The 20,738-nt window shown below is 38.1% G+C and overlaps 1 protein-coding gene across 1 annotated transcript in view; it reads right to left on the bottom strand.

Annotated features, from left to right (window-relative positions):
* Positions 1-7,294, bottom strand: part of LOC150081443 (uncharacterized) — an 82,681-nt gene extending 75,387 nt beyond the window's left edge. The window contains exon 1 of the mRNA XM_090380203.1: positions 7,139-7,294. Coding sequence (XP_090236329.1) covers positions 7,139-7,193 — 55 coding nt within the window. The 5' untranslated portion in view covers positions 7,194-7,294. The remainder of the gene's footprint in view (positions 1-7,138) is intronic.
* Between the last annotated feature and the right edge of the window lie 13,444 nt (positions 7,295-20,738).

Below are 20,738 nucleotides of genomic sequence, written 5' to 3'. Positions count from 1 at the left end.
TTGATATCGATGGTTCAACTGTTGATGATCCTGCTCAGGTAGCTAACAAACTAAATGAATATTTTGCATCAACATTCACACATGAGGAGTTATTTAGGGAGGGGAATGCCAGAGGTGTATTCAACTTTGGCAGTAAGCTAGATAATCTTGTAATAACTGACAGTAAAGTGGAGGAGAAATTGTTGAAGATAAATACAAGAAAGGCACCTGGGGTGGATGAAATCTATCCAGTTATATTAAAGGCAGTGGCAAAGGCAATAAGCACATCCTTAGCCATAATTATGAGAGCTTCCCTGGACTCAGGGGAGGTACCCATGGACTGGAGATGTGCAAATGTGACCTCAATCCACAAAGGAAGTTCAAAGGGAGACTCGAGTAATTACAGACCTGTTAGTTTAACTTCTGTTCCAGTGAAATTAATGGCGACACTGGTTAAAGAAGCATTACAGGATTACAAGACTTCAGTTATAGCTCGGACACAGCATGGATTTGTTAAGGGGAAGTCTTGTCTGACTAATTTGATTGGATACTATGATGTAGTCACAAAGGAACTGGATGCAAAGAATAACTTTGATATCATATATTTGGATCTTAGAAAAGCCTTTGATACTGTTGCACATGGAAGACTGCTGCACAAGTTGGAGCAGTGAGGCATTGGAAGCAAATTGCTGCAATGGATAAAGGGATGGTTGAGTGGGAGAAGACAGTGTTAATCAATGGATACTGCTCATCATGGACTAATGTTGTTAGTGGAGTCCCTCAGGGTTCAGTGTTCGGTCCATTGTTGTTTTCTGTATTTATAAATGATATTGATGATGGTATATCAAGCTTAATGTCCAAGTTTGCAGATGATACAAAGGTTGGCAGGGTTGTTAAGGACGCTAATGACAGTATGCTGCTGCAACAGGATCTAGAAAAGTTGAGCAGATGGGCTGAGAGGTGGCAAACGAAGTTTAACATTGACAAATATAAAGGCAGTAATATAAAAGTAATATAGTATATAAAAGTGGTATATATACTGCTTCCCATACTACATATAGGAAGCAGTAACCCCAGAGTGACGTATCAACTCTGTGGTACTACACTGACAGTGTTATAGAACGAAAAGGATCTGGGGGTAATTGTGGAGGCAGATATGAAGTTTTCTGAGCAGTGTAGGTGGTCTGCAAGAGTAGCTCATGGTGTCTTGTCAATGATATACAGGAATTTTTCTAACAGGGATAAGGAGGTGATTATCCCCTTGTATAAGGCAATGGTCAGGCCACATCTTGACTACTGTATACAGGTCTGGAGGCCTCATTTTAAGAAGGGTGTAGAGCTGTTGGAACAAGTACAGAGAAGGGCAATAAAATTAGTGAATGAAACAAAGGGTTGCTCATATGAAGAAAGGCTTAAATTTTGCAAATTACAGTGTCTGGAGACTAGGCACCTGCGAGGCGATCTGATTGAGGTGTATAAAGCCTTGAATGGTTTGAGCATGCTCCATGCGGATGGGATTTTTCCTCTTGCTCAGAATAATCGCCTGAGAGGGCATAAATTCAAATTGAGGAAAGACGGTTGTAGGATAGATGTGCAGAAGTTTGCCTTTAGCCAGCAGGTGGTTGATTGCTGGAACAAACTTCCATCTGTCATAGAAGTTGATTGAAAGCCGACTGGGCTAGCCGGGTGGGTAAAGTGCCTGCCTGGCAACCCAAAGGTCGCAGGTTTGATTCCCGCCTCGGGCTTGGATCAAAGTACTACAAAAAAACCTTGGGGGGTGCATTATGGCCACAGAAGCCTATGCGCCAACAACTACCAAAAAAAATAGAAGTTGATAGCTTAAACAGATTAAAGGCAGAACTTGACAAACATTTGGAGTGAGTGGATGGGTGAAATAAGGGTTTTTTTTTTTTTTTGCTGATGCTATATAAGCTTGCTTTCTTGCATCATGTGCCTTTGCTAATGCTAAAATACTTTTACTATTTTACACACCAAAAATAGTAAAACTTATAATTTAAATATCTATTAAAATTACTTAAGTGTTAATATTCCTACAGTATGATATTTTTGTCAATGTTAAACTTCAATTGGCATTTCACAGCCCATCTACTTAATTTTTCTAGGTCTTGTTGCAGCAGCATACCTATATTGCTATCACAATCCCGGGGGCTCACATCTGGTGAGTATGGGCTTGGCACAACCAGGGTCCTGAGCTGGATATCATCATTCTTCTTTTTCATGATGATTCCCTTCTACTTCACTCTCTCGGGGTAATTCAGAATTTTTTTTTTTTGCCTGGTGCAGCATAAGCCTCAGGCTTCCTTGCACCATATGGCTAATAATAATAATAATTAACCATTCTCCCAACTTTTGTATCATCTTCAAACTTACACAGCAAGTCTGATATACCTTCATCAATATCATTAATATATAGAGAAAACAACAATGGGCCCAACACTGAACCCTGGGGACTCTATTAATAATTACTCACTATCTTCTCCCACTCAACCATTCTTTACCCAGAATAGTAACTTACCCTTAATGCCACACTGCACCAATTTGTACAGCAGTCTTATGTGCAAAAGTATCAAAAGCTTTCCTGGAAATTAAATACAGTATACGATATCAAAATTATTATTTTTTTGCATCCAGTTCCTTTGTCACTGCTTCATAGTATCCAATCAAATTGGTCAGACAAGATCTCCCCCCAACAAACCTATGCTATGAGTGAAGTATAACTGCACTCCTGTCTAGGTGGTCCTGCATCACTTCTTTAACCAGTGACTCCAGTATTTTCCCTTGAACAGAAGTTAAGCTGTAATTACTGATGTCACCCTTTGAGAACTGCAGATACATTTTAACAGGCCCTCCCCTGAGTCTAGAGATGCTTTCATAATTACAGCTGAGAGTTTGCTTACTTCCTTTGCTTCTTCCCTTAATATAATTGGATAGATCCCATCCATCCTAATGCCTTTCCTATGTTTAACTTCAACGTTTTCTCCTACGCTTTCCTCTCAGTTATTACAAAATCGTTTAGCTCCGTTAGAGAATAATAAACTTCTGACATCTATTTCACTAAAAAATTCCTCATGTGTGAATATATATGCAAAATACCTATTCAGTTTGTCAGCAACCTGAGCAGCATCATCAACAGTTAAATCATCGATATCAAGTGGCTCGATGTGATTCATCCCCTTCTTTCTAGCGTTTACTAGAAAAATAAATGCACAAGGCGTAATAAACTATGAATCTGAAATCACTACAGAACTGCCTGTGTATTTACACAATATTTTGTTCGTAATAATGAACCACAACAGTAGTGTAAAAGACATCGATTTAATTGTATCTCATATTGTGACTACCTTCACAACGAGTTACCATGATATTGCACTACCTACCCACCTACCGAGGTTAGGCCAATAAGCCTTGAAACGGTGCCTTCTGGGTGGTGGTGGTACCCTCCAAGAATGAATAACAATAGTCTTCTCCACTGGTGAATCATTTGAGGTAGTGCAATATCATGGTAACTCGTGAAGGTAGTTATATTAGATACAATTAAATGTAATATGAGATACAATTAAATTGATGCCTTTTACACTACTGTAGTGGTTCACTACTATGAACAAAATATTGTGTATATACACTGCCAGTTCTGTAGTGAATTCTAGTGTTTACTTAAGTATTTGCTGTCTCTGCTATTTTTCTTTGCATCCTTTGCCAAATATTTCTCATAATACGCCTTGGCTTGCATAACCTCCTTTGTCACTTGATTGCAGACTAGTTTATACCTACCATACACTTCTGTATCACCTTAAAATTATTCATCCCATGCATTTTTCTTCTCTGCCACTTGTCTCATTAGATCATCATCTTAGGTCTAAGCCTTGAACAGTATTTCTTCTTAGTTGGTATGAAAAGCCTAGTAGCTTCCAAGATTATTGTTAAAATTTAAATTTAAAAACTAGTCTCCTTTACAAAAGCAAAACCTTTCCCTTTACGGTAATTACAACTTTAAGTAAATCCCACAACAATATACCGTGATCACTGCTACCTTGTGGTTCTTTTATCTGCAGATTCTTAATACATGAAAAACCACTGCTGATAATCAGATCAAGAATATTGCTCTCTCTGTCTTGTTGCCTCTCTAACATGTAGAAAATGGTTGTCCAATAAATCCACAAAACATCTCACTAGTGTTTTGGTGACCAACCCACAAGTTCCAATCAATATCTGAAAATTTAAAATCCTCATTACAATACATTACTGGTCCATTCTATTTCTCTATTTAGTTGTTCATTGTACTCATCACAGTCATTAAGTCTACACAATACACCTACTTTCATTTTTATTTTTCCATTGCTTATGTCACACCAAACTGACTGAATACTGCACTGGCCACCCATATCAACTGGATGCAATGTATTAGATTTCGTGTGCCTCTTAACTAAGAGTATAACCCCTGCCTCCTTCCTGTCTCTCCTTTTTGTATACCCCATATTCAGATTCTGCATCTCTTATCTGAATGACACCATGTCTTTGATATCCACACAATGTCTGCATTTAGTTGACTTTCTTGGAATAACATGCTTTACAAAAATAAATTTAAATACAGAACAGTCCATCTACTCAGGGCTCTTAAGGTTTATTCGATATGCAAAAAGAAGAAGAAAAAATTTACTACCAGTACTTGAACAAACTACAACACCATTCCTGTTGTTAGGTTTCATTTCTAAAATTTAATTCAAAGTTGTTAAACTTCCAAAAAAAAGAAATAAAACAGGTTAAAAAGTTCAAAAATGTTGAAATATTCAATGCCCAATACAAGTTGGTACATATTTGTAATGAATGGTTGCATTCAAAAATCAGAACCAATGAGAATTGGTGTATAATGTTTGCATGCGATTGCTAAACTTTTGACAAAAATATATATATATTTAAGATTGCTTTTGTTGTTAAATATTACTGTTCCATTTTTAATATTTTTTTTCAGTCCATTTGAACAATGATGATTATCACATACTGCTTTCACTGTCAGAAAGCATTCTCAAAGGGGCATGCAAGTCATCTGCAATTTTTGTGAATGAGTATAGAAAAGTTATTTCAATAGTTTTTACTTTCACTGATAAAGATCTTTTAGAATATGAGGTGCAATCCCATAAATCTTTGCGACTACAAGATAGGCAAGTCTAGCTCCACTCACTGTTTGCTTACACAGACTACTAATCACCACGATTTTGTGTTACAGAGAACGCCATTTCTCAAATGACTACAGCTGGCAAGATATTATTATATTACAGCTGGCTGGTACAGGTCAGTAAACCTGACCTATGTTTTTTAGTAGACTAACAATTTCAATACTTTCTCCTCCTTTACAGCTTTCACATTTGGTTAGTCAAAAAAAGGTTAGGTTAATTTACACCGTTAATTTGGGACAGATTAAAGCAAAGAATGGTGTCCATAATCTTTAGTGTATGATATTGTTTATGACCACAGTTTTTTGCTTGAATCTGTTTCAAATTAGTGGCGCAACATAACCTAACCTTTTTTTTAATTAAACAAAAATGGAATCTATTAAAAAAAAAACACTTTTGTAACATTCAGTATACAGCCTTTCATGCAAAGGAGACAATTATTCACAGAACTAAATCTTCCAATCACAGTGAGGCATTGTTAGAGCTAGACTTGCCCATCATTTGTAGTCACAATGATATATGGGATTGCACTTCATATTCTAAAGTTTAACTGCGCTTTTATAATTATTTTATTAAGTTGAGGGTGTAGTTACCTTTGCTTTTCATGTATTACCAATTTTGACATTAATTTTTATTGAATAATCCTATAATTATGAAACTATTATACACCAAGAATATCACAAGAGTTATCTAAGATGGATGTCATCCTCAGCTATGGGTCACACCACAATAGTAAATGTGCACACAGCCCACTAGCAGCATTACAAGATAAATATATTTTCGCGTTTTCTCTTTGTACAAAAATATAAATCAATCAATACGCTATCACGTGACCATCAACATCTATGAACATTAGTGTTATCAGAGTGGAGGCGAATGAGGTGCTTGCCTCACGTGAAAAGCTGAAAGGGGCGCCAAAAGAAATATTAAATAATTGCCAATGTTGCAATCATTAAAAGTAGGGCACAATTTTTCATTCTTGCCTCAGGTACTAATATGGCTCTGCACAGCCCTGAGTGTTATGAATTTTATTTAATTAATTAAATTTTTGGTAAAACATTGGAATAGTGTACCCTCGGCATGACCAACGAATGTCGAAAAAAATCACGTGATTATGCCTCCTGTCACGTAACAAATCACAGAGAAAAGCCTCCAGACAAACAGACGGCCACATGACACACCTAAACCCACACTCCTTTTGCTTGAATCCATCCCCAATTAGTGTAGTAAACTAACCTATCCTTTTCACTAAAATGAAAATCTATTAAAAAACTCATACTTCTTTTGCTTGAATCCATCCCAAAGTCACGTAAAAACAATCTTTTTCACCAAACAAAAAGGAAAGTCGATTAAAAACATGACCCTTCCTATAAGTTTTTTTTTTTTTTTAATTACAACTCTCTTTCTCAGTTCATGTAACACGAAGTACACCATATCCTCCTAGGGGCTCACATCTGGTGAGTATGGGCTTGGCACACCCAGGGTCCTGAGCTGGATATCATCATTCTTCTTTTTCTTAGTGATCCCCTTCTATTCTCTCTCTCTTTCTCTCTCGGGGTAATTCAGAAAAATTTATTTTTTTTTTGGCTGGTGCAGCATAAGCCTCAGGCTTCCTTGTACCATATGGCTAATAATAATAATAATAATATTACAATTCAGCCAAATTGTATACATTTTATCTCCCTTATGTGTCACTATTTACCATTGTTTTTATATAAGTTAAGCAATGTTAATCTATGAAAGTTGAAGACACTTGGGAGGTAGTGGGGGGGGGGTTCAAAACAAGCGTCAAAAGCCGCAATCCGTGATCCAGACATTACTGGACTCAATCTTTTTGGATTAAGTTAACTTCGCAATGTTTTGAGATCCCACACATTTAATTGGTTAATGTGTGAATATGAACAAACCTGAGTTACACGCGACAAGTGAATATTAAAAAAACACAGCAAAATTTATTTAATTCTTACAATTTTTCATGTAATTGAATGCAGCCCTCTTCATTACGCACATTCCCAAATCCATAATTTAACCCTTATACTATCTAAATTCTGAAGACAGCAACCGTCACCTATCAATTCTCGTAATTGAAATCACAAAAACTACTATTGTTTTCTTTTCGTATGGTTCACAAACAAGAAAAGGAAAGGGAGAAAAGGTCTCTTATGATTGCATCAAACGTCGTTGGGTATCTAGCGGCCGAGCGAGCGAGACACCAAACGACACTATGCTAAACTAAATGTGAAGATTCACATATACACGTCAGTCAAAACATTTATTATTATTATTATTATTATTAGACATATGATGTCTTGTTTCTTACTTGGAATTACTTAGTAATGGTAAATGCTATATTTGCTGTAAATTATGTAAATTATTTTGTAAATTATTGCTTTTCTTCAAAGCTTGAAGATTATTATGTAATTATTATGATTATTATGCTGTAAATTATGTAAATTATTTAAGCTTAAGCTAAGCTATACATACGATCTAGTTATCACATTACAGCACATAAAGACTCCTTAAAAAATCAAGAGTAAATTATTTTGTAAATTATTGCTTTTCTTCAAAGCTTGAAGATTATTAATTAATATCAATCATAAGCTTGAGGATGTGTCTGGAAACTAACGTTAAACTGAAGTATAACCTTGACAATGATTTCAATTCTGTACAATGGGATCAACTGATGATGTTAAACAGCAAATTCTAAGTGGGAAACATTCAAGAAATTAATCGTGAAAGCTACTAAAAGTTTCATACTTATTAATTAAGAAATATTGTTGAAGGTTTAGGCCTAAATGGTTATCAAATGAACTAATGAGACTCGTGACAGAGAAGAAAAATGCATGGGATGCATATAAATTATCAGGCAACACAGAAGCCTATAAGCTAGTCTGTAATCAAGTCACAAAGGAGGTTAGGCAGACGAAGGCAGATTACGAGAATTCTTTGGCAAAGGAAGCTAAGAAAAACAGCAAGGATTTCTTTACTTATATAAACTCTAAAAGGAAGGGGATGAGTCTGATTGGACCACCTGATATCGATGGTTCGACTGTTGATGATCCTGCTCAGATAGCAAACAAACTGAATGAGTATTTTGCGTCTACATTTACACATGAGGAGTCATTAAGGTTTAAAAATGCCAGAAGGTTATCAAATTTTAGCATAGCGCTTAATGATTTTGTAATAACAGAGCAAAGTGGAAGATAAATTACTGAAGTTAAACATAAAAGAGGCACCTGGGGTAGATGGGGTCTATCCAGTTATGTTAAAGGAGGTGGCAAAGGAAGCAAGCAAACCGTTAGCCATAATTATGAGAGCATCCTTGGACTCAGGGGAGGTCCCCACGGACTGGAGATGTGCAAATCTATCCCCAATTCACAAAGGGGGATCGAAGGGTGACACGAGTAATTACAGACCAGTTAGTTTAACTTCTATTCCAGTTAAAATAATGGAATCACTGGTTAAAGATGCATTGCAGGATCATCTAGACAAGACTGCAGCAATAATTCAGACACAGCATGGGTTTGTTAAGGGAAAGTCTTGTCTGACAAATTTGATTGGTTATTATGATGTGGTTACAAAGGAACTGGATGCAAAAAATAATTTTGATATCATATAATTGAATTTCAGGAAAGCTTTTGACACTGTGCGCATGGAAGACTATTGTACAAATTGGAGCAGAATGGTATTAAGGGTAAATTGCTACAATGGATAAAAAATATATATGGATAGTTGAGTGGGAAAAGACAGAGTGGTAATCAATGGGTGCTGCTCTTTGTGGACTAATGTTATTAGTGGAGTTCCACAGGGTTCGCTGTTGGGTCCACTGTTGTTTTGTATATTTATCAATGATATTGATGAAGGTATATGAGGCTTAGTGTCCAAGTTAGCAGATCATACAAAGGTATCATCTGCAAACTTAATGACAGTAATGGCAGTGTGCTACTGCAACAGGATCTAGAAAATTTGGGCAGATGGGCTGAGAAGTGGCAACTGAAGTTTAACCTTGACAAATGCAAAGTACTGCATATGGGTAGAAGTAACCACAGAGAAACGTACCAACTGTGTGGTACTACACTTAAGGTGGTAGAAAATGAAAAAGACCTGGGAGTGATTGTGCAGTCAGATATGAAGTTTTCTGAACAATGCAAACAGGTTGCCAGGCCAGGTCATGGGGTTTTGTCAATGATATATAGGAATTTTGCCAGCAAGGAAAAGGAGGTGATTGTCCCTCTGTATAAGGCAATAGTAAGGCCACGCCTTGAATACTGCGTACAGGCTGGAGGCCTCATTTTAGGAAGGATGTAGATTTGCTTGAGAGTGTACAGAGAAGGGCAACAAGATTGGTGAGGGGGAATGAAGGGATCCTCTCACCAAGAGAGGCTTAAGTTCTGCAAATTGCCGTGGCTGGAGACTAGGCATCTGCGAGGTGATCTGATTGAGGTAAATAAGGCCTTGAATGGGTTGAGCACGCTGAATTCTGATGGGATTCTTCCACTTGTTGAGATTACGAACCTAAGGCGGCAAAAATTCAAATTATGCCCCTTTAAGATCGTAATTTCAACATATTTGGAAGTTGATAGGTTTCAACTTTCACATATGTTGATAGGTTAAATTAATTTAAGGAGGAACTGGACAAATATTTAGAGAGATTTGTTTTGTAAATTTTTTTTTTTTTTTTTTTGGCGATGCTGCATAAGCTCATGCACTTGCTTTCTTGTATCACGTGCCACTACTACTACTACTATCTCCTGATGTTATATATACTGTTTCCATATGATGTAAATAGTTGCAATTTTTCATGTTGTAAATAATTGCATCTCTTCAAGGTTTGAAGATATGTTTGGAAGATGACTCCTGCTTTTATTTGATGTAATTATATTCTGTACATAACTTCATTTCTTCAGAGTTTGTGGAGGTGACAGTCGACTACCTCCACTCTCTTTGACTTTTGCTGTTTTATATGCTGTAAATATACGCTGTAAACAATTTAATTTCTTCAGAATTTGAAGAAGTGACAAGAAAACAACTTCCACTCTTCATACTACTACTTTTCCTTTTTCATTCTACTAACTGCTATTTCATGATAGGTCCCCTCTGTGATCCTTCTCTTTTCTACTCTATTTATCCAATCCCATCCATTACCCATACTTTACTTGACTTGTATACAGGGTGTTTCAGTTAAACGTTTCAGAACTTCTAAGAGGGGTAGGGTACATCCTGACAACTCGAAATCATATAGCAATGTGGGGTCGGAAATGCTTTCCTGAAGCGGTGTTGTACACAGAAGCACCATAAAGAAAAGAGACCGTAAGTGAGAAATCGTTTTAATAATACATGAAAAGAAGCAAAAGGTACATGGATTAAAGTAAGTGTTCGAAGTTTCTTCCACGGGCTACAATGCACGCCTCACATCTCCGACGCATGGACATCCGAACATTCTGGAATACTCTAGGCGAATTTCGAATTTCTTCGGCAGCTACTGCGATTCTTGCAACCAGCTCCTCAGCATTGTCAACAGGGGTGTCATAAACTAGCGATTTCATATGACCCCAGAAATAAAAATCAAGACACGATAGGTCGGGTGACCGAGCAGGCCAACGCACGGGACCACCACGTCCGATCCACTGTTGACCAAATGTGACATCCAGGTAGTTACGAACATCTCCGCTATAATGGGCAGGGGCTCCATCGTGTTGGAACCACATTGTCTGTTGCGTCGATGCAGAAATCTGTTCATCTCTCAAAAGTTGTGGCAATACTTGCTGCAGAAAGATCAAGTAGATAGGTCCGGTTAGACCTATCTACTTGATAATCCATGTACCTACGGTAATCCATGTACCTTTTGCTTCTTTTCATGTATTATTAAAACGATTTCTCACTTACGGTCTCTTTTCTTTATGGTGCTTCTGTGTACAACACCGCTTCAGGAAAGCATTTCCGACCCCACATTGCTATATGATTTCGAGTTGTCAGGATGTACCCTACCCCTCTTAGAAGTTCTGAAACGTTTAACTGAAACACCCTGTATATACCCTTTCTATTTTTTCTCAATTGCACTTACAGAAACATGACCTCTGTAAGTGTGGCAAGATGTAAGTTGATCCTGGCAGACTTGCATGACCGGCATTTGCGTTGGCCTCACCACAAGACGTTTAGAAGCGGCTAATGGGGGAAACCCTGGGGTCCGCTAATTTCAACATATGAATATGAATATAATATTATTAGACATATGGTGTAAGGAAGCCTGAAGCTTTTGTTGCACCAGCCTTAAAAATTTCTGAGTTACCCTGAGAGAGAGAGAAGTAAAAGGGAATCACTAAGAAAGATAACAATGATAATATCCAGCTCAAGACCCTGGGTGCGCCAAGCCCATACTCACCAGATGTGAGCCCCTGGCGACAACTGGTTGTAGATGATAAATCAAGCAGCAGTAAGAGGAATTTAGGAGCATCAGCGACTAATCGTAATTAAGCAGATAAGATTAATTGCTTCCCTCAACAAAAAACCTCCAAGAAATATTGTTGGAATGAATGAAAAATTTATTGCGTTTCTTACAGGAAAGGTTCGTGTCCTGACAGCTACGAGATCGCACTTTAAAATATATTCACATTATTCAACAAAAATTGGGAAATGCTAAAGAATTTAATTCCATGTTCCTTGTTCACCACATAAACAGCTGGAGTTATTTTTGAAGCCCAGTTTGAAAAGTTTGGCATGCAAAGATCCATGTCCAGTTGGTAAGGACGACATATAGAGGGGTAAAACAATTTTTTTTAACAGAATTTCATGAGGCAAATGAAACTTCAGAAATAAATAGCCTTAGTATCACTTTCATTCCATGCTAAATTTTATTCAATTCCGACCAAATCCTAGTTTCAACAGCTACTTTAAACTCCTTCCAACAACTCGTTTAAATGTTCTCTTAAAAATTGTAGTAGGATGCTCCTGTTAATCTCCTAGGCAGAACTACAGGACCGATTAAATTGTCCCAGTTACTTCTGCCCATACATTCATGCTAAATTGTTGCTAGTGTCTTCTTTGAACAATGGCATGGGGATTTTCTTCAGCCCATCGATGAGCGCTGTGAAAATTGACCACACCATCCCTTTTAAATCCAGCTTCATCAGTAAATAATACAGCAGATAAGAAATGCTGATCACGAGCACGCATCTGCAGAAACCAAGCACGTAAAGCTTCTAGTGGCTGGAAATCAGCTTCAGTAAGTCCTTGAAATCTCTGAAGATGATATAGATAAAGCTGTTCGTTCCGTAAAATTCTCCACACAGTCATAAATCCCACGATCTTTGCTGTTTCTATTCTTCGGATGCTGTCACCATCATTTTCTTCAACATGATTGACGACCCGTTCTTCCAAATCAACAGTTCTGGTGCTGATGTGTCTACGAACGTCTGAAACTCGTTTTCTAAATGAACCAGTTTCTGCAAAGGCAAAGCATTTATTTATTTTCTAAAAGGTCCCCTTATTTGGCACATGAAAATTAGTGACGTTTTTTGCATACAGACGTCTTGCCTCGGATGCATTGCATCTAGCAGGTCCATACATGACATACATATCTACTTTCTCTTAATTTGAATAAGTCTCCATTATAACAGAAAACGCACAATATCAAAACGTTAATAACAAGCTTAAAATGTTATGCCCTTGTCAGGAGAAGTAACTGAAATCACTCAAACAATAATATACGAGATCTTGTTTACATAACTACAAGAAATGAGAAATTGAACATTGTTTGTAAACGGTTGAATGGAGCTAGCTCTGCAAAATCAGTTTGTGGAAAGAATTGTTGAAACACAAAAATGGCTGTAACCGGGAAACGAAGCGAAATCAGACTTATGATTACATGGACTTTTATTATTGTTTTTAGGTACTAAATCCAACCCTGAAGTTATGGGCGCCGGCAGCATGGGGAAAGGTGGTACAAGTGCACCACCGTTGGATTTCAAAGTAATACACAATTTTTCATAATTAGCATTAGCATTAGTAGAGGCATATGATGCAAGAAAGCAAGCTTATTCAGCATCAGCCAAAAAAACAAACAACCACTACTCCCATTTCACCCCTCCGTTCGTTCGAAATACCTGTCCAGCTGAGCCTTAAATTTGTTTAGGCTATCAACTTCAACAACAAGCGATGGGAGTCTATTCCACAAACCAACTGCCCGCTGGCTAAAGGCAAATTTCCGCACATCTATCCGACATCCGTCCTTCCTCAATTTGAATTTATGCCCTCTCAGGTGATTATTCTGAGCAAGAGGAAGAATCCCATCGGCATTGAGCATGCTCAAGCCATTCAAAGCCTTATACACCTCTATCAGATCACCTCGCCGATGCCTAGTCTCCAGGCTCTGTAATTTGCAAAACTTAAGCCTTTCTTCGTAAGAGCAACCCTTTGTTCCATTCACTAATCTTGTTGCCCTTCTCTGTACTCGTTCCAGCAGCTCTACATCCTTCTTGAAATGAGGCCTCCAGACCTGTATACAGTACTCAAGGTGTGGCCTGACCAATGCCTTATACAAGGGAATAATCACATCCCTGTCCCTGCTAGAAAAATTCCTGTATATCATTGACAAGACACCATGAGCTACTCTTGCAGCTCGTCTGCACTGCTCAGAGAACTTCATATCTGCCTGCACAATTACCCCCAGGTCCTTTTCATTCTCTACCACTGTCAGCGTAGTACCACAGAGTTGATACGTTGATCTGGGGTTACTGTTTCCCATATGTAGTACTTTACATTTGTCAATGATAAACTTCATTTGCCACCTCTCAGCCCATCTGCTCAACCTTTCCAGATCCTGTTGCAGCAGCATAGTATCAGTAGTGTCCTTAGCAACCCTGCCAACCTTGGTATCGTCTGCAAACTTGGACATTAAGCCTGATACACCATCATCAATATCATTTATAAATACAGAAAACAACACTGAACCCTGAGGAACTCCACTAATAACATTAGTCCACGTTGAGCAGTGTCCATTGATTACCACTCTCTGTCTTCTGCCATTCAACCATCCCTTTATCCATAGCAGCAATTTGCCTCCAATGCCACACTTCTCCAATTTGTGCAGCAGTCTTCCATGCGCAACAGTATCAAAAGCCTTTCTAAGATCCAAATATATAATATCAAAGTTATTCCTTGCATCCAGTTCTTTTGTGACTACATCATAGTATCCAATCAAATTGGTCAGACAAGACCTGCCCTTAACAAAACCATGCTGTGTCTGAGCTATAACTGAATTCTTGTCCAGATGATCCTGCAGTGCTTCTTTAACCAGTGCCTCCATTAATTTTCCTGGAACCGAAGTTAAACTAACAGGTCTATAATTACTTGTGTCAGCATTTGATCCTGCTTTGTGAATTGGGGTTACATTTGCACATCTCCAGTCCATGGGTACCTCCCCTGAGTCCAAAGAAGCTCTCATAATTATGGCTAGGGGTTTGCTTACTTCCTCTGCTGCCTCCTTTAATATAACTGAATAGATCCCATCCACCCCGGGTGCCTTTTTTATGTTTATCCTCAACAATTTCTCCTCCACTTTCCTCTCAGTTATTAGAAAATCATCTAGCTCACTGCCAATGTTTACTTCACCTATGACATTCCCCTTCCTGAATAACTCCTCATGTGTGAATGTAGATGCAAAATACTCGTTTAGATTGTTAGCCACCTGAGCTGGATCCTCAACTGTTGAACCATCAACATCCAGTGGACCAATCTGATTTATCCCTTTCCTTCTTGAGTTTAAATAGGTAAAGAACTCTTTTCTGTTTTTCTTTGCATCCTTTGCCAAGGATTTCTCATAATCTGCCTTTGCCTGCCTAATCTCCTTTGTGACTTGGTTACAGACCAACTTATATCTATCATAGGCTTCCATGTCACCCATTAATTTGTATGTATCCCATGCATTTTTCTTCTCTGCCATATGCCTCATTAGTTCATCTGACAACCATTTAGGCCTGAACCTTGAACAATATTTCTTGGTTGGTATGTAAAGCCTGGTAGCTTTCAAGGTTAGTTCCTTGAATGCTTCCCATTTTGAATTTGCTGTTGGTAACATCATCAGTTGGTCCCACTGTATAGAATTGAAATCTGAAAGCAAAAACCCTTCCCTTTACCTCTGATGGTAGTTACCTCCTTGAGTAAATCCCACTTCAGCACACTGTGATCACTGCCACCCAGTGGTTCCTTTATCTGCAGATTCCTAATGCATGAAGAATCACTACTGATAATCAGATCAAGAGTATTACTCCCTCTAGTTGCCTCCCGAACATGCTGGTGTAGAAAACAATCATCCAATAAATCCACAAAAGCCTTGCTAGTGTGTGAGTGACCAACCCACAAATTCCAGTCAATATCTGGGAAATTAAAATCCCCCATTATAAGACTCTCTGATTTACTGGCCCATTCTATTTCCCTGTACAGTACCTTATTATACTCATCAGAGTCATTAGGCCTATAGCACACTCCTACTCTCAATTTTGATTTACCTATGCTTATGTCACACCAAACTGACTCGACACTGCCCTGTCCATCAATGTCGACTGGCTTCACTTCCTTGGATTTTGTGTGTTTTTTAACTAATAGCATAACCCCTCCTCCCCTCCTGTCCTGTCTATCCTTTCTATACACATTGTGCTCCCCAAATTCCAGTTCTGCATTCCTTATATCTGTGTGACACCACGTCTCTGATATCCCAACAATATCTGCCTTTGATGTTTTGAGCAATACCTCAAATTCATCAAATTTATTTACTAAACTCCTAGCATTGGTGTACATGCAAGTATACATGCACCTGTTTCTATTCTTAGCTACCCTAACACAACCCATGTGTTTACCTGTACCGCAATGACTTCCAGCAGTCTCTGAAATATCCTGCAACTTGTTTTTCAGGCTTCTGCTCATTCCAATAGAAGCAGTGCAAGAATCTCTTTCACCTCTGCCAGTGGCTACTGTTAATCCATTAGTCTTTGTTCCCCCCCCAAGCTAGCAGTTTTCCGACCCACCTAACACTGCCTCGATAGCATCAGCAAATATTCTTGCACCCTTTCTATGTAAGTGTATCCCATCCCTGTAGAAGCAATCTCTCCTGTTAACAAGTACATTCCAGGCTGAAAAAAAATTCTACCCCTTGAGCCTTGCACAATCTTTCCAGGGCCGAATTGATCGACAAGGCTCTGATCATATACTCCCTCCTATCGTGTCTGGGCAGAATTGCAGACACTTTCAAATTCAACCCTACTTCACGGCTTTTTTTCAACAGTGACCTGTACTTGTTAAGTAATTCCGCTGGTCTCCTACTCTTAATATCATTAGTGCCAACGTGTACAACTATATCACCTTTTGTGCCCTTAAAAGATGATATCTGCTCTACAACGTCATCAACCTTTGCCCCTGGCAGACATACCCTGGTCCTGTTCCACCTATCCTTTTTACAAAGCATGTTCCCCGTTTCCCTGACAATAGAGTCACCAACAACTACTAGTTCCTGTGGGACCAGCGCATTCTGCCTTGGGGGCTGCCTCTGTGTTGCAAGATGACCAAGTGCAAGCTCTGGCCTTGATGTGGGCAGCTGAGAGCTTGATGGGCCCCTCAATTTATTTCGTTCGAGGGCATCCACCCTGTCCTTCAAGGTCTCATATAGGCCCATGACAACGCCGAGTTGTCGCCTAATTTCCTTGCACTCCTTGCATCGTGCACACACAAAGACATCCCCCATGGCAGTATCATGTCCCGTACCCGATTGCTCCGCAAACATCAAGCAAACAGTGCATCTTAAAAGGCTGTGATTCAGAGGGCAACTGCCCCCCTCAGTTCTCCCCTGAGTCACAGCACTCCCATTAGCTTGAGCCTTTTGTTTTGCTGCTCTGGTCAGAGTCATGATTTCGATTTAAATGTCAATAAAATTACAATTTCAGAACAAAAAAAATTAAAACCTTAAACTTGTATCTTAACACAGTTATAACGCTATATTTATTTTTCAGTATCGAGTGTTATCTACGAGTTACCTTTATATAACTTCCGTATCAAGTATGTATTAATTATTTGTTACGCTTGTACTCTAAGTCGTTATATATATATATAGTTAAAAGTACAATTTAATTGACAATGAAGTTTAACAAGATTAATAGATCTACTGATTAATTGACAATATTATATTATGCACTATACTATACAAAGCTAATGCTATCGAATTCCGGATATGCTGTATCGCGTTTCAGTAACGAGTGTTATCTACGAAATTCCTTTATATAACTTCCGTATCAAGTTATGTATTAATTATTTATTTTTACTAATTATTTATGTTCTGTAACCTAAGTGGTTATATGTATAGTTAAAAGTACAATTTAATTGCCAATGAAGTTCGACAAGATTAATAGATTTTACTGATTAATTTTCACGTAACAATGGCGGCTGTTTATGAACGGTAAACACGTGGATTTGATACCCTTTCCGATACTAAGTAATACCTAGAAATCTCTATCTAAGTTACTTTAACTTTAAGTACCGTAAATAGGAATATAAAGTTACTCTAGAAATAAGTTAATATGTCAATTTAAACTAATAAAGCAGAAAATAAATCAGAAAAAACTTCTCTGTTCCAAGAGCGGCAGAAAGGCACGTCCGCACAGGAAACCCTCGTCCTCAAACTTCGAATCAAATCACTATGAGAATTGAAACACAATTGTCGCAATTGTTAGGACAATTGTTTTTCAATTCTCATGGTGGCATGCGGTGTTGGTTGGTTTTTTTGGGGTTTGGTGGCCGCCGTCTTTCCGTAACTCTTTCCGATTCGCTTGGGGTGATATGAGAATTGAAGACATGATGATTTTAATTTGATTTATTTATGACTATGCACGTGGGGTAGATTCATATTATAATCATTCGCGATTCAGTGTTGAGAGAATCACAGTTCTACTAAAAAGGTATGAGGTTTCCTGTTATAATTTAAGACAATTTTAAAATTTTGATTAATTTATTGAAACATAAGTAAAATAATATGAGAAGTTTACCTCAATATAATACGTAGAACACTTCCATATGATACTCTCCAGCAATTAAAACGAAAAAATCGAAAATCTTACATTACAGTAAAAAAAAATTAAAATTTAAAATCAATTGAACACAATTAAAAATAAATCTAACTCAATTAAAAATAAAATTAATTAATTGAAATTTAACGAAAAAATTGCAAAAACGATTTTCCTTCCTGATTTGACAACGCTTTTTGACCGTACTGACCGCCAGGGGCTCACATCTGGTGACTATGGGCTTGGCACACCCAGGGTTCTGAGCTGGTTATCATCATTCTTCTGGCGCCTCCGTAGCCAGATGGGAAGGAGAAGCAGCAGTGCGTAGCACACCCTTCTTGATTAGACCGGGGTTCGAGCCCGTCACCACCAAATACGGAAGATGCGGAAAGGTCAAGGGAATGACCACCGCATATTCCCCGAGCAATATGGCCTTAGTTGCTAATGCTCCTAAAAACCAAACAAACAAACATCATTTTTCTTTTTCTTGGTGATTTCCTTCTATTTCTGACTCTGTCTCTCTCTCAGGGGTAACTCAGAATGTTTTTTTTTTTTTTTTTTGGCTGGTGCAGCAAAATCCTTAGGCTTCCTTGCACCATATGGCTAATAATAATAATAATAATAATAATGTCATGATCACAGGAACGAAATAGGGATTATTTTAATTGCTGGATTATTTTAATTGCTGGATTATTTTCCGGAAGTGTTCTACGTATTATATTGAAGTAAACTTCACTTATTATTTTACAAATATTGATATCAACATAGAAGGTATTGATCATTACAGCTCTGGTTCATACTATCAAATTGAAACATAGGATATTGCATGTATTCAAAAATTTGGTGAACAAAAAATTTATTCCCACATGCATCACCGAACAAAATATCCTGCTAGAGCCCATGCCTGAAGTGGTCACTGAATGAATTCAAATCCAAACCTTTCAAACGAGTGGCTGGTAAAACTTCTCTACTGTCACTAAGGCCAACTGTGACCAGAATGAACGAATTCACATATTCACTTCCATCTCAATGAATAAACCAATACAACAGATTTCAGCTCCACAATAAGGTGAAGAAGCAGCAAAATAGCAATAATAATAACTAGGGGGGCTTCGTCTCCTGGTCGCCTGCGCACGCTTTTCTAGGTAAAATGGGGCGCCTCCGTAGCCAGGTGGGAAGAAGCAGCAGTGCATAGCACACGCTTCTTGATTAGACCGGGGTTCGAGCCCGTCACCACCAAATACGGAGGATGCGGAAAGGTCAGGGACTGACCACCGCATATCCCGGAGCAATATGGCCTTAGTTGCTAATGCTCCTAAAAACCAAACAACAACTAGGTAAAATGTATACAGAGTAAGTCAAATCTTTTCTACATAAAAGACACACCTGTCGAAACGCACTGATCGATATCTAATCAGGAAATTACCTATGTAATTATTTACCTGTGCATTTCTAGTGCATAACATTCTCAAGGTCGAATAGACATCACTATGTAATTATTTACCTGAGTTTACATAGGCCACTTAGGAAAAGCCCTTTTGCTTCGGGTTCCAAATTGCATGAGGAATATTGTTGCATCCAAAAGAACTAAATTGTTGCATCCAAAAGGACTAAAATATTTAATTGAAATATTTACAAACTATGCAAATATTTAAAATATTTACAAAATACTAAACTATTAACAAATATACAATATTAATTAATATACAAAAAAACGTTACAATGGAATATCAAATGTTAGACAGTGAAGCATGCGCTCAAGGTTGGTTAACGTTGAGGCAATTGTCAATAATTAATTGCATTTATAGTGGCGTAATTGCCTCATCCTCTTCTCCCATTGGCTCGATATGAGGAAAACTTTTTTAATGTATAGAGAGATAAGCGTTTACTGTATTAAAAGTATAAGCTAAGACCATACTAGAGACCTCTACTTACAGACTATAGCGGGACCGTGCCATAAAAACAGACAAGACGATCCATACAACAGACCAGTATAACCTTCATAAACTAGAAGGAAGGGGCTACCTACCTGATCGACATAGCAGTGCCCAACACCAGCAACCTCCAGAAAACATTCAAGAAAAGAATTTGTGGGGAGTATACAATTTTTAGTTTCCCCAACTAGATCCACAAAAATCATGGGACAAAGGAAGTAGTGAGGAAAAGAATGGAGTACTCAAACTTAAGACAGGAAGTCAAAGATATGTGGTATACGGAACAAGTAATGACCATCCCGATCATCGTGGCGACCACTGGCATGGTGCCAAAGAGCCTCCATAAGAAGCTAGCAATAATAGGCCTGCCAGAGAACACTTACTTGGAACTTCAGAAAACCATGATCATGAACACCTGTAGGATAGTAAGACAGTTCCTCAACCAACAGTGACAATAATAATAATAGTAATCGGACACAACCAACCACCCCATGCACTTGGTACAACTACCCATCATGGGGCAGAAAATGTCCCATATGAAGCCAGGCTTTAACCACTCACTTTCTTACCAACCCGACCAAATAGTG

This window comes from Mastigoproctus giganteus, chromosome 8, assembly GCF_048544385.1.
Source record: "Mastigoproctus giganteus isolate SK-2022 chromosome 8, ASM4854438v1, whole genome shotgun sequence".
Lineage (NCBI taxonomy): Eukaryota > Metazoa > Arthropoda > Arachnida > Uropygi > Thelyphonidae > Mastigoproctus > Mastigoproctus giganteus.
This window is presented reverse-complemented; position numbering and strand designations above follow the sequence as displayed.